This window comes from Alligator sinensis, unplaced genomic scaffold (genome assembly GCF_000455745.1).
Source record: "Alligator sinensis unplaced genomic scaffold, ASM45574v1 scaffold830_1, whole genome shotgun sequence".
Classification (NCBI taxonomy): Eukaryota; Metazoa; Chordata; order Crocodylia; family Alligatoridae; genus Alligator; species Alligator sinensis.
This window is the reverse complement of record NW_005842309.1, coordinates 1251343-1267114: the sequence shown is the minus strand read 5'-3', so window position 1 is coordinate 1267114 and position 15772 is coordinate 1251343. Positions and strand designations below refer to the sequence as shown.

The 15772-nt window shown below is 42.2% G+C and overlaps 1 protein-coding gene across 3 annotated transcripts in view; it reads right to left on the bottom strand.

Annotated features, from left to right (window-relative positions):
* CUNH8orf48 (chromosome unknown C8orf48 homolog) overlaps positions 1-15772 on the bottom strand; it is a 163931-nt gene that overhangs the window by 129253 nt on the left and 18906 nt on the right. For all 3 annotated transcript variants that reach the window (XM_025209813.1, XM_025209814.1, XM_025209815.1), the window contains exons 4-6: positions 8470-8702; positions 4248-4400; positions 2720-2810 (exon numbers count right to left, since the gene is read on the bottom strand). In XM_025209813.1, the coding sequence (XP_025065598.1) occupies positions 2720-2810; positions 4248-4400; positions 8470-8702 (477 nt within the window). The remainder of the gene's footprint in view (positions 1-2719; positions 2811-4247; positions 4401-8469; positions 8703-15772) is intronic.

Sequence of the window (15772 nt, the reverse complement as noted above, 5' to 3'; positions counted from 1 at the left end):
TCTCCCCCCTTGTCGTACCGCGGGGCCACCCTCTCATCCGCGGCGTGTTCCTCCGTCTCCAGATCTTCGCGGAGCTCGGATGGAAGCTCGCGACCCCTTAATCTAGACGCCATGAGGGCAGGGAACCGGTCGATTGGCACCTGCTCTTCACTTTCCCAAGCATATCGTAAGCATTGGGCACACTCCCGGGTGAGGGTCGGGTTCACTGCGCCCGCCGGGTTGACTCTGGTGAGGGACACAGTATCGAGGGGCCTGAACAGGACCCGCTCGTCGCTCATAATACACCCGAACGCCGCAGGGAGCAAATACACTTCTCTCTCTCTCGGGGCTCCGTCTTCGGAGGCTCCCTCTTCTCCCTTCAGCGAAAGGCGTCTGCTGACAAATCTCTCACCCGTTCCGCCCGCCTGGTGGTAAGCGATATCTGCCTCCAGCTCCTCAAAACTTTTCACTTAGCGTTTGTTATCGCGCCACGGGCAGTTCTTAACTAATTCTAGCTCTAGCGGGTTCTCTCCTGATCCCATCCCCATCGCCATGTGCGGGCCAGGAGAGGTCCGGGCCCTTTTTGTGCTCCGCGCGGAGTGTGGCCAGCAGCCCGGGCACGCTGGGTCGGAGAACGAAGATGGTCGCGGTGCAGGCAGGAAAACTTGCTTGAGTTGCAGTTACAGATAGAAAAGAAGAGAGGCGGACTAGAGTTCCTTCCCATGAACATTCTTCTAGCCCATCCGGTTGGAGGCTCTAAACTGCGAGCCCATCGCGCCAACCGAAGAAAGTACTCGAAAATAGACTCACACGAACTTTGCTAGGCTCCGTGGAACTTGTGCGCACAGGGAAAGGGATATGTCGAGGAATCGTTTGGCGACGGGGAGAGGCTAGAGGCTGATCAGACCCCTGTTGCCTGCTTTAAATGCGCTGCGTCCGATAGGCTCCGCAGCACCTAGAGATCTTCACACAGCGTGAAGTCTCCTCCTCCTGGTGTTCATGGAGTCCTCCAACTTGGGTGGAAACCACTCAAGCTTTTTATACGGCTAGCAAGCCAATCACTAGTCGCCACGTAAGAATTATTTAGAACTAGCCAATGGTGGGGCACAAATTTGAATACGAATGGTGGGAACTCCTTGCAACGTGCATTTCTATGCTGCAACAAAGAGAAATGCACCCTGCAAAGAAAGCTACTGGTGGCGGGAATTCTTTTGCACCGGGGTTCTCCTCTGCAGCAGAAAACTCCACCGTGCAAAGAAGCTGCAATTTAGCGGGAACAATTTAGCAGTGCCGAAGCACTCACAAAACAAAAATCACACCCTTGGGTTGTGACAACAAGGTAAGAGATAATGTAAATGAACTTGCTGTTCCCTCTATTTTTATGCTCTTTTAGATTTAATGTTGATTTGTGAGTTGTAAAATAGCATGGTCACCTTGCACCCCTAGATACACTGCTTCATACCTATAGTATACTATAGGTATATATTATAGGTAGTATAATGTACTACATATTTAAGATCTGTGTACTTGGAAACTGTTTAAGCAGAACACTAAATCAACTCTATCAATAGATTTTCTTGAACCAAAATGAAAAAAAAAAATGCAATGCCATTTTAATGGCTCAACAAACATCTGACCTCTTAGGCAATGACCTTCTTCAGGCATGTATTTAATATACAAAAGATAATCTTTCTAGGCTCCCTAGGGCTGTAGAGTACCCAGATGCACTGAACACATGGAAGAAGCATGGAGGCTGCACAGACCGAATCTATGACCCACATGGATCCATTAGCTACAAGTGCCTTGCAAGAGTGGTGCAGAGAGCTATTGCTGGTGAATTGATTCCTGTATCTGTAATTCTTCCCACATGCCTGCTTCTGGGTTAGGATGAGGGAGAGGATTTCATTTCTCTCTGAGGTCTCCTGCACAAACCTTTTTATTTGCACTTCCTACATCATATCAGAGATTTACCCAGAGACAATCTTAGTGACATTCACTTTCTGGAATCAATGGAAAATGACAGCAAATCCAAAAGCACATTCAGCAAATGATACCAAAAATATTATTTAATTGACATTTTATTCTGTATTTTGTTCTGTTTCTCAGCCTAACCACCTATTCCAGACAGATTCTATGATTAATTTATTATCATTTCTTGTCCTGTTGGCATCCTCAGGGTTACTGACTAATTTCAGTTCATATTCTCATTATTTCAGTTCTATAAATAACCTGTTTCATTTTACTCCTTCTATAGTTACTTTGCAACCTTCTCTTTCTCTACTCCACCTGGGGCTCTCACTTTCAATTTAACAGAAGGCAGCGGGCAAAGATTGAGCTGAAACCCAATAATAGTAGCTCCCTGCCCAAAAAACAGAACCATTTATTTCTCTTACAGTTGGAAGCAGCTGTGAGCTGCTCTGATATCCCATAGGCAAACCCACACAAAAAACGTATTGCTTGTTAGAATAATAAAAATTGTTGACTTCCAAAATTTAAAAAATGCATTTGGCTGGGTTACAGAATATTTCAGTATTTGCATTGAGGAAGGACACAGAGTTCAATCATAACCCAAAATCCACTGTGTTGGGTATATCTGGCTCCACCTACAGACTATTTAACCACAAGCACTAGCAAATCCTTATTAGTCAGCTTTAGGTACATGAGTGCCTGCAGCACACTTTTTTCAGCTCTTACAGCCTTTGATTAGTCTTCATCCCAACTGTACCCTACATTTTCTGACCTTTCACTTTCAGTTTTTGCCATATGTTCTTTGGGTCCTCTGAAAGCTTCGGAAGACTTTTGTGTATTTCTCCTATAAGTGTCAGCAAGTCCTGAAATGAAAGGAAAGTGATAAGAAATTTTATCTTGGAAAATCCTACTGTTTGTTACATACTTGGACAAGATGGCCATCTGAATGGCCAAATCATCCTTCCTATGAAGAGTCAAAAAACTGTGAGTCTCAGTTCACAATATCCTGCAGAGCTTTCCATGAGAAGAATTAGGGAATGGCCCCACTTCACAAATAGCAGGAAATGAAAGCAAACCAACTATACAGCAACCAATGGACTTTAGGAAATCTGTGGTAGCTAAGGCAGTGATGTGGAGGCAGGCTGCCTTTTGTTTCCTGCCTAGGTACCCACCAAACAAAACATGATATCACTGAAACCAACTCCAGAGTCATTTCTTAGAATGAAAGTGGCAATTCACGGGACAGAATTCTGGTCAGGTCAATATTACCTTTCAAAAAGAAATCTTGTTGGATATGTAGGAGATGCTGCACACCAGCCATCTTCTAGGCCATACACTTCTAGAAACACATAGTCTTAAACATATGGGAGAGGAGGAGGGAGGAAGAGGGTTCTGAAGCACTGACAGGTGGAGAAACCTCACTGCAGACCCACTCTTTCTTTTTCTGTGAGTCCCTGCCAATCTTCATTAAATTAGACTCTCCTTCACTGCATCATACTGTTAGGAACCTGACAATGAAACAGTAGGGAGCAGCAAACCCTATGTCCACACAAACAGTATTTACAAAATTAGCAACTATAGGACTAGCTTTTGGTTTTGGACAGGGCCTCAGGGCATGGGAGGACCCACGAAGTCAGGGAGAAACCATGCATATCTAACAGGAGAATTTTGTACTGACAAACATTGCTATTCCAAATCTATTATCCACCAGATGCTGCTACCTTGATCTCAGTTTAACTATAACAAAAAAAATGTTTTTTTCCCCTCATCTGATATCTGAGCACTTTTTTCAAATTCAAATAGCAGATCTATAATAGGGATGTGGTGAAGAACGAGTACCAGGAACAGGCTCTGAAATTATAAGGCTGCATCTGCATCCATGCAGTGTTGCAGTCTCCGTTTACCTCATTCCTTGCCAACCAGCTGGAAAGCAAGTAAGGAAAGTCTGTGGAAATGTAAGCAGGAAACATCATGGGGCAATGACCATATTATGTAACACTTTGTACCTGGCTAAGCAACTAGAAAAGAGATTGAGGGAAATAAATCTAGATGAGCTCAAAAGGAAGTCTGGGACATCACAAGCCACATTTTCAGCCATTGCAAATCAGTCGTGCCACTGATTCAGCTGCATGAAGTGAGGATGTGGCCTCATGTATGCTGTAGTAACATGGGTTAAATTCCATCCTGACTTGCATTTCATTCGGGTCAATGTGTCCCCCCCCCCCCCCCCCCCCCCCGCCAGCTACTTCAGCGTGTATGTAAAATGTGCCATAGCATTTCTTTGAATAACTTTTGCTCACTTTGGTATATATCTGTTCTTCCAACTTTTCTTGAAGCAAACATCCCTCCATAAGTGTTTTTCTTTGTCTGAGAAAGGTAACCTTGGCCAGTTCAGCTTTTTTCTTCTGACAATCAGGGCACTGCGAAGTCTGGTGTACTTTTGTTTCAGTCACCTGAAAGATGAAAAGTTGAAATAATGAGTAATATCTGTCCTAGCAGGTTGATCACAACCATTAAAAAACAGTAAGTATGTGCGTATGCAAGCACATATGTGTATATGTAAAACTTCTAGAGACAAAGGTTTGCACATCAAGACAGTTGTAAGTTACTTAATCTTTTTCACAGTATACTTTTGATGAACCAGGCTGAAATGACTTTTACACTGAACTTCATTTGCTTTTCCCCATGTGCTACCCTTTTCAGCATCAATAACTTAGTTTCATTTAAGGTTAATGTGTTTTTTCTCCAGCCATCATATCACTGGTTTGTAATATATCTGCTTTGTCTTTCGGTTGCTGAATTGGTCTAAAACAGAAGCTGTCTACACCAAGATTCTACACCAAGATTCTGTCTACACTGTCAAGATTCCAACTTCTGCTGCCAGTTATGCTGGCAGCAGAAGTTGGAATCTTGACCTACATGTACCAGTTGAAGCTTATTGTAAGGACACAAAGGTTACTTTTACATGGCTCAGAGAGGGATGGGGAGGGGAGTGGCATTTTAATTAGAGCGGCTCTTGGAGCCACTCTAATTAAAGCACTACCATGTCCCATGTATCAGCATCCTTGTGCTTAAAAATGGCAATGGGGGCACTTGAACTAAAGCTCATTGAACGAGCTTTAATTCAAGCACCTCCACTGCCACTTTTAACTGTGAGGACACTGATACATGAGGCGCAGAAAGCTGCTGAAGCACAGCAATTGCCACACTCTAGCAGACTTGATTAATCAAGTCTGTTCTAATGCACTGGAATTTCAACATGCTGGAGCAGTCTCAGTGCTCATGTATAGGCACCCAATTATACTGGTAACATTGAACTTTTTCTGGCATAGCCTGTTTAACTCACAGTGGATTTGTTAAATTTACCCCATGGACACTTTTCCCTGTATTTATGTGGGGCATGCTTTGCTATTATATATTGGTATTTCTGTACCTAAAAGTCTCTGCTAGTGTATGTCTGGCCTCATATTCCATTTTTAATAGATAATCTTTACAACTTTTAAGACAAAAAGAACTCTGGAGCAGTATCAATTCAAATATTTATGTTCAGTTCTGAATTAAAACTAGTGTCAAATTGTAAAAGCAGTTTCCTTCAATGCACTGAACAGTATTTATAAATACCTGTGTTGGTTTATCTACCATAAAAGTTTGAAGACTTTTCAGAAAATAACAGCATACCTAATTTTGGTCTGATCTCACTTGTACAGAACTAAATGAGTAACAATTCTAGACAGTTTCATACATGTAGAAACAATAACAGCAAAAAAAAAAAAAAGGACAGGCCGGTAGACTAACAGATTTAGTAAGCTTTTTTTTATTTATTTTTTTTGGGTGGGGGTGAGTTTTTTGTTTGTTTGGTTTTTTTACTAAGCATTGATAGAATAAAGGAGGTAGCTTGCTATAATTTCAAAACATTAAAAAAAAACTAAAGCAGCCAATGCCTGGTAACTGACTTAAAAATACTATTCCTAGCCTGCCTGGCACAGGCTGGGCTGATGAATATGTTAACAATTAACTGTACATGCTATATGATTGTAAATTAAACCAAATGTCTGTAATAGCGTTTGAAGCAAAATAAATGACTGTCATTACTATTCAAAACCCTTTTTTTTGGTTCTATCAGAATTATTGCTCCAGATGCAGACATGCTGTACCAGTTTAAAAAAAAGCACAGGCACTTGCCAAGACCCAGATTTATGGGTAAAGGCATCTGTAGGTGATGATTGCCACAGCAGCATATTCAAGTTAGAATTCAAGGATCATTGGTGAATAAAAAACAGTTCTGTGATTACACACACACACACACACACGCGCGCGCGTGCGTGCGCACACGCACACACACCAGAAGTGGGGGACTGGTTGTCTCAGTTTGTGTCTTACAGGAAAGAACGCTGGGCTGGTTGAAAAGAAAAGCTCTTCAAACTGTGTTAAGATGATACATACACATCCTAACAAATACGCTAATGCAACCCAAATTCTATCAGGAAGATGTTATACTTTAGGCAAGTGTTAAAAATTAAAATGGAGGAAGTAGGAAAAAAAAGATAAGGTACCTAATGTTTTTACTACCAGAAGTTTTTTAAACACTGATTGTTTTACTTGCAAGAGACAGACAAATAAAACCCAACAATTTTCACTGTAACCTTAGTTTAGAAGGTATTTAATTAATGTGTTATTCTTAGCAGCAGTGAATAAACCCTTACTGAAGACAGAAATACCTTTCCTGCCTCTCCATAGATCTTACCTTTCAACCGAGAAAACTGGGTGCCAGTTTTTCTAACTACAAGCTAAGCTATCTGGCATGTCACATATGCCAACGGCCACGTGACCCAAAGGTGAATATCTACACAGCAAGATGTTTCCTTTTTGAGAAAAAAAACTTTCCTACAGACCACATTCACATACTCTAGAGACACAAAATGAAGGTGGCAAGCAGGGACCATAACTGTGACCAGTCACTGCACCAAACAGCAGGGAAGAGGTACATGGTGGAAGCATCTACATGTGCTCCTATGGCACTGTTGTTACTGCGCTGTCATTTAGTACTTCCTTTCAGAATTACTCAATGATGATGCAATAACAGCTTGTACTACGCTATGCGGCACGATTTTTAGCTGCTATGTCCCTGTAGCGATGCGCTATACTGAGGGAGCGCATCACTAAAGCAACACAGCTGCATCATCACTGTTTTTGCCCATTGATGCTACGTTGTTGCAGTGCGTTGCTACAGTGATGTATCATCATGTGTAGATGCGCCTGATAGGAGCTTTTTGGAACCCCCCACTCTTATACATTAGGGACGCAAGTGGGTAGAATCTGGCCCCAAATATATTACATAGCTATTCGCATTTCTATTTTTGTGAAAGTGCCTTGATGTCCAGCCCCAGTTCTATTTCCCTTGTCTAAATATGACTAAGGGCAGAAGCAGATGTCCTGTTTGTGGCAGGACAAACTGCTTTGTTCCAGAACAGAGCAGTACCTGTTCAGACATCCCTCACAGGTATCCCAGAACAAAGCCCAAAATCTGCTGCCACAAAAAATGTGGTAAGTTTGTCCTGGGACACTGCAAAGGTATCTGAATGCTTATTCTTGGCAATAGAGCAGGATAGGGAACTCAGGCATTTCACAGCCACTGTTTCAACCCCAATCCCAGCCCCTCTTCACCCCAGACATACATCGGCAAGTGTGGAGCAAGGAATCCCATGGGGGTCCCTCGCTCTGCATCATGAAAACGTGTGCCCCAGAATCTCCCTTTATGCTGCAGAACAGGGGAGCTCCATGGGATTCTCTACTCTGTGCTTGCAGATGCCCAGCTTAGGAGTTCCCCAGCAGAAGATTCAGGGCACACATTTCATGCTGCAGAGCAAAGAAACCCCATGGCGTTTCCCATGCTGTGTTTCCAGGTATGCACCCTGACCCAGGACCAGGCAACCAGGCTGTTGTCACACAGGATTGGGTCCCTGAAGACCCAGAAGATGCAGGGACCCAGCCCTGTAAAACAACAACCCTGGGCAACGTGTGTACCTGCCAATTAATTGGGATCAGCTGTGCTGGGATACACCCTGGCACAGATGATCCCTTGACAAAAAAAGTGGCACTTTGTATCTTAATTGCTGAGGGCACTCTTGCAGTAGAGATGACAAGCCACCTCAAGCAGCTGTATCAGATCATAACAGCTGATGCATACTTCTAAGTAGCAGTAATCCCTACACCTTTTTAAAATGGTTAAAAGATGCATTTGTCCATCCCCTCAACATGTCTCTCATGTCATATATAGTATCTCACTGAAAAATTAGCATAATGTCAGCTGGAAATTTTTATATAATTCTTTACTAACATTTACTGACAGGAGTTATTTTAACAAGAAAAATCAGAAAGGCAAATTCTGCAAAATCAGGCAAAACTCAAGCCAGCGGGAGTTCTGCACAAGTGAGGCTTGCAGGATTTAGACCTCACTTTATTAGTTTTTCTTTTGCAGTCCTCTCCAAAAAACTAGGCAAATTTAGTCTTTGGTTTCAGTACCTGTTTCACTGTCTCCCTGATATTTTTCAGGTGGATTCTGTTCACTAGCTGATCAGGAACAATACAGTTTAAGGCACCTGTCACTGACTTCTCTGAAGTGAATCCATGCTGCAACTCTTTGTGTTTGCAACTGTTAGACTGCTCACAGATCAACTGATGATGGATCTGGCTTATCTTAATGGTGCAGAAATTCTGTAGAGCATCCAATTCTTCAGCTGGTACCTCAGGAATTTCTGTCAACAGTGCATCAACAAAACAAAAATGTTAATTATTGTTTCAGGGCAAGAAGAATCAGCCTTCTCTCTACTGTGACTTATCAGGTTGTTACAAAACAATGACAAGTTTGCAGGTATTAGCGTTCATAAATGCAATACACCATTTACGTGGGAATCAGAATAATCACTGTAGGAAATGGCAAAATAGTGTCATCTATGAAAAAAGGGGATGGTACAAATACTGTAAGATAAGAGAGTGCTTGAGTCTACAGCAGACAATATGAATAGAGATTTACTGAAGAGATGACAGGAGTTACCTTCAGTTTAGACACAAAAAATAACACAGGTCTTAGGATGAATCTAGATTTAACTTCTCCATAACAGAAACTACCATCTGCTAGAGCAAAATGCATTAACATTTAAAGTGAGAAGTACAAATCAGACAAATTCCAACTTAAGTAAGGGAGGGGAAAGGGAGTTATTTAAACACATATACACATTTGTTAGGATAGGCTCTACTGAAAGCAACTGTGGGCAAAGAAAAAGCTTAAAATAGGCCACCTAATCTATAACTAGTTCAACCTCACACTTTTTGTTTTTTAAGGAAATGTTAATTCTTTAGAAAACACTTTCCTGCCAAATTTGTGTGCTCATTTAATGCGTTCTTTACTTCACTTTGTTTAAACATCTTTCATTCTCTCACTTCCTTTCAGATTACTTTTAGCAATATGTAAAAAAGCAAGATATTATATTTAAGATAAAAAGATATTGAAGAATTGAAAGCTCAACCCAGGGCTCATTAAAGTCGCTATGAATTTTTCCATTGTCTTCAGTGGATGTGAAACCCAGCACATAAAACACCCATAAAACAAGTAATAAAATCTCTTGATATTACAGATCTGGTATTTCATCAGAAGTAGGCTCCACGAAGTCTTAAGATGTTGCATTGTTTTCAACCATTGTATGAGGGAGAGTAGGAGTATTTCACTACATCTATATTTAAATATCTCACTTTTGCATGATTGCCAAAACTTAATTACATGCTGTTAAGCTTGTAAAGTAGATACAACCATTGTGAGGAATAAATGTAAAAATACACCATTAAAATCATTACAAATGCCTTTGCTAGTAATTCGTTCTAATGTTCGATTAGCTCCTCAAGACTCACTTCTGTGACACCTGCATGAAATTAGCCACATAATAATGGCAAAATGAAGGGACAGTCACAGATAACAGAATCTTTTACAAAAAAAATTCAAATTACTCAGAAACATCAAATTGTGCCCCACCTCGTTTATGTGTAGCCATGATTGTGTCACTGAAACAATTCCTTCCCATTGCCAGTCCCAATCAACTATAATGCCTCCTCTTAAACCTATGTGTAAATTTTTCAGGGCAGACACTGCATGTGTGTTTATACAATACCTACCATAATGAAACCCTAATTCTGAGAGTGCTTATGAGCACTAATCCAAAAAATTAATCAGATCTCCTAAGCATACTGTGATGAATTTAATGTGAAGTCCACAAGATGTAGCTCTGGAATCTTGTAAGGAAACAGAACATCACTTCAGAAATGCAGTCTATCCTTATAAAGAGCAAGTAGATCTATATTTAAGATTAAGTGAAGCTGAAATCAGTGAGCCTTGCTTTATGGATGACAAAGAAAATGTGTGAAGTAAGTGTAACTGCCACAGTTCAGAATCAATCATGGCAAAGCACTTTATTCCACCTCATGATTTCGTATATCAATTGTACTAAAGACAAAGCAAGCTACGGTATTACCCCATATTCTATTTAGGATATGAATAAGAACAAACAACGCTTTAAAATGGTATACAACAAAATTACACCTTTTTCTTCAGTATGATCAAAGAGGTTTGAGCTGGCAAAGATTTATTTTACTCATCAAGTCTTTTCCCTTACAACTATGGCACATTATAATTTTTAATACAAGAAGACACTAGAAAAGCCTTCAGTTTTAATTATACAGATCAAATATCCACATGTTCATATGTATTGTACTCAGAAAGAACAAATTAAAAAAGAACAGTACCATTGAAAAAATGTAGAATGTGTATTTATTTCTTAGAGATACAGGATATAGCTCCTCTAATGAATGTTTGAACCTAACAGCTTTCAGAGAATCCCAAATCAGACTGTACCCACAAATTTAAAACTTATCTATTAACATAGTTTAAAACAGGTCAGTTTGAAAAAAAAGGCTCATCTTCAGCATACCTGGGAAGGCCCTGATGGCATCATAAGCACCAAGAACATCAGGAGGCACTACACCTCTGTAAGCTATTTTTTACATTCATAATAGCATCAACTGTTGATGCAGGAAAAACACAACCCCCTGAATAAAAGCTCTTTGGGCCACTTCTAAGCATCTTCTCACTAACATGTGCTGTCATCTCCAGAAGTTAAAGAAGATATGAATTACCACACCAAATGAGGTCCACCTAAGCTTGATGCTGTCTTTTGCAATTGCCATCATGAGACACTTGGGAGGAAGGTGTGAGAAACATTATCGTATGGAAAAAATGTTCTTAACCCAACTCAGTTAAAGCTTAATTTGAGTGTTATGCATCAAGGTGTAAGTCACCGAAGCAAACTGCATTCCTGACAGTATGACAAAACAGGGTGTTTTGACTCTTAGAATCAGCCTCCCTGAAAGTGTTTTTTGTCCCACACCTGATACCTCCTAACATCAAGTGAAAGGTCACTGCATAGAAGCTGTAGGATGACAGGGCAATAGAAGATGTTCTCAGGCAGGGCTCTGAAGCAGCAGCCATATAGTTTTGCATATGGATTCCTTAGCCAAATAACAGCAAGATAGGAATACAGTAATAGGATAACAGGAATGATAGTAAAACACATTACAAGTGCATGCGTGGTGAGCTCTGTGGGGCTACGAATTCAGCAGCAGGCAAGGCGAGAGGCTGAGCAATGACAGAGTTAGCTCCTGGGTCCCAGGGCCTTACCAACGCTGCCAAGTCACTGAACTCAGAACTCACAGCGCATGTGCTGCACAGTCAAAGGCGGGTGGCAACTGCACCCCCTGGAACTTCCCATGGCACCTAGCAAAGCTCAAGCATCCTTTTAGACAGAAGGCCCTAATTTCCTACGAGAAATAATTTTGAGGAAGACAGTAAAATGTGTCCCTTTTTTTTTTTAATGAGTCATGAGCCTAACTCCCAGCTGCACACCCTATCAGAGAAAGGTTGAAAGGACCTTGGTTTAATGCCTCATCCTAGCAAGCTGATGTCAGACTATTTTTTTTTTAATTAACAGCTGAAGAATCTTGGATTTGCATGTTACTGAAACAGAAAGCAACGTATTACAAGGAACAAATAAAGTTAGCACATACTGTAAATTTGTAAAATCTAATTTTCCAGACCACTTCCAGACTCCTGCATATACACAGAATACTTGCTTGACCTTCATATGCCAAGAGGGAAAGATTTATGACTGTACTGTGCCATGTCATTTTAATACTTACTTCATGTCCGCCTTTCCTGCCTTCTCTTGCCTTTCCATCTTGGGGCTAGACATACTTGAATCTTCCCTTTTCATTTGTGGTGGCAGATGTTAATGTTAGGGCTGTGTGAAGCTTCGGGTGCTGATTCGATTCGGAGGAGATTCAGCCCAATTTGGTGGCAGAAACTCTGAATACAAATTGAATCAGGAAACCAATTAAAAGGTCAGAATCGATTCGAAGCTCTCCGATCGATTCGGAAAAGATTCGGAGAGCTTTGGCGATCCGGGCAGTCCCTGCTCACTGCAGCAGGGAGCTGGACCTGGACTCCGAGCTGGTAAGTAGGGGGTGGGGAAGGTGGGGGTCTGGACCACGGGGGGACCCCTGCCAGGCCCCATCCCCTGCCCACTCCCCCAATCCTGCTGACTGCCGCCTGCCCCACCCAGCCCAGCTCCAGTGCTTTAAAAAAAAACAAACAAACCACTCACCGGCTGCTGCCAGGCGAGGGGGTGATCCCTGCTGCCGCCCAACTGCCCCATGCTCCATGGGGAGCTGTACCACCAGTCCCCTGACCCCTGCCCACTCTCCCAGGCCCCCCTGTGGCTGCCCCGCCCAGCCCCAGCTCCCGGCCCTTTAAAAAAAAACAAACAAAAAGCAGCAACCCCCTGACTCAGCAGCTGCTGCAGCAGCCTCAGGGCTCATGACAGAGTCCCCCATGCAGTGTGGGGCAGCGGGGATCGCCCTCCACACCTGGTACGAGCTACTAAGTCATGGCTTTTTTTTTTTTTGCTTTTTTTAAAAGGGCCGGGAGCTGGGGCAGCCATGGTGGGCGGGGAGGAGGGGCTGGGAGAGTGGGTGGGAGTCAGGGGGCTCCTGGCAGAGCTCCCCACGCAACATGGAGCAGTGGGGATCACAACCCCGCCTAGCAGCAGCTGGTGAATGGGGGCTTTTTTTTTCAAAGAGCGGGAGCTGGAGCAGGCAGGACTGGGACAGTGGGCAGGGGATGTGGCCTGTGTAATTTGGATATTCAGCCAAATTGGCAGCAGCCGAATCTCCAAATCAGATTTGTCTGAATCAATTCGGGACAGTGATTCAAATCACCGAATCGAATCACTGTCCCCCAAATCGGCCGAATCTGAATCCAAAATGAATACTAGCCCAGACCTAGTAAATGTTGCCATACCACTCTTTAATCCCTGCCAGTGCTGATTACTGTTCCAGAAGCATGCTTCCCTACTGCTTGCTTGCCCAGGACCACCAGGTGTCATTCCCAAACCCTCTCTTTTGAGGGTGTGGCAGGGATGGGTCATGAAATTAGAACTATATTTTACATACATCACAAAACATTGAACATGAAGGAGCTCAGGCACAACAAAGTGGATCAATCAGCTGCTGTGTTGTTAGAGTGGCCCTGAGTGAGAACCTAAGTAGATCAGCAAGTCTCTTGAGATTACATTTCAAACCCTGCTTTGTGGTTTATGATTCACTGACCTATGTGGGTTTTGCTTCTGCATTGGTGTACCCTAAAAAAGTTTCATGGCTCTAACATGATTTGAGTTTGAATAATAATAATAAAAAATAAATCTACTAGTTTTCAGGGGGAAGCGAGTTACACTTTATATCATTCAAATCCAACTTTGATTTTAAATGAAACGAGGCAAGCGATTTGTTATTGCTCTGCTCTACTAATTTTTCATATATTAAAAAGAAAAATTGTAAAATGGGTAAAGGAATGTTAATTGTGAAAAACAGCAACCATGCTTGGGTGGTAAGTATTTTTCAGAAGGATTTTAACTCTACATCTCACAGTAGATTTTTTATAGGGGTGTGTGAAACAGGCCCTATTCGATTTGGATTCGGGTTTGGCCCGAATCAGGGACAGTGATTCGATTCGTTGAAACGGATCACTGTCCCCAATTTGATTCAGCTGAATCCGAATCTAAAGATTCAATGCTAATTCCGAGAATCAGTGATTCAGCCATAGACACAGCTTTAAATGTTTTCTTTACATACCTCAAGGTACCAGCGCAGCTCGCAGATGGTGTATCCCCAGGAGCGTGGGGGGACCCCCCGCATGCTTGGTGGCAAATCCGGAAGTGCCCCCCCAAACCCAAGAGGCACCAGTCACCAAGGCAGGGGGCCCTGCGCGCTGTCCAGCAGACATGGAAGTGGACCGGAAGTGCTTCTGGTCCACTTCCGGGTCTGCTGCTGAGCGTGCTGGGGAGCCCCCCACGCTTCTGTGGGATGTTCTATCCACCCCACCATCGCAGCATTCATGAGCCACCTGCTACCTTGAGGTATGTAGAAAAAAATTTTAAGCTATGTCTATGTCTGAATTACTGAATCTTTCCAAATCTCTCTCAATTGATTAAGACGGTTCCGATCCGATTTGGAGAAATTAAAGGGTCCTCTGATTTGATTCAGATTTGGAGATTCAGCCACCGAATCGGGCCAAATCGAATCAGTGACAGAAGCTTCACGCAGCCCTAATTTTTTACAATTGTCTAACTATGTATTTGTACAACTAAGTGTAAGAGTTCTGATTAACAGGATGTATACCTAACAGACAAAATAATTTCAAAGTGGCTGCGTACGTAATATAAGGCAACCATGAGCTATCTGGTTAATCAAGCTATTGTTATTAAATAAGCTATAAATGTTTGACCAGTTGAAGCTAGATTTGGTAAGGTGTCAGTGGGAGCTGAGACATTAGGCATATTTCAGGATCAAGATTTCTGATATAAAACTCTTATAAACTTAAGATTCTCTGCTGGCATCATGTAAACCTCCACAATAACCTACCTGTACTTTTGGTAAAGGTAACCGTTTGTATAGGTTAATTGGCCCAACTTTCCTTGCCAGTTTCTGGTTATATAATGTAGATTTACCTGGCAGTTATCATCTGAATTTCAGTGGGGTTATAATGTATATATTTGCAAAGCATTCTGGGATCTGTTTGAATTAAAAGTGCAATATTTAGGTATTAGGCAGACAAGGTTCCTTGGGTGAATTTGATATCTTTTATTAGACCAACCCAAATGGTTGGAGAATAGTTATTAAGCAAGCTTTCGGGTTCAAAAACCTTTCGTCAGGCTCAGGAAGCTGCAGCAGTTGGTGTGTGCTCTTCCTGGATGGAATGAAAAGTAAACAAGCCAGGGGCTGGGCTGGGCTGGGCGGGGGAGTCGGTTGCCAGGCAGATTATAACGTATCAAAAATCCAATGTCTATGTTTAGTCCCTGATCTCTAGTATCCAGCAGGTTGATGAAATGGAGCTCATAGGCTCGTCTCTCGCAGTGGACGAAACCCTAACCTTGACCGCTACGTTGACTACTTCAGGGAAAGAATGAACAATGAAATAATCAGCAACACACGCCACCACAACAACCTCTCTCTACCAGAGAAAAAGGCCATAGAATCTCTAAGATCTAACCACCAAATAGTAATAAAACCAGCAGATAAAGGAGGAGCCATAGTCATCCTAAACTGTGAGGATTACATAAAGGAAGCCAAGAGACAGCTCTCTGACACCACCTACTACAAAGAACTACAAGAAGATCCTACTCCCCTTTTCACCAAAAAACTCAACAATACCATCAAATCATTTCCA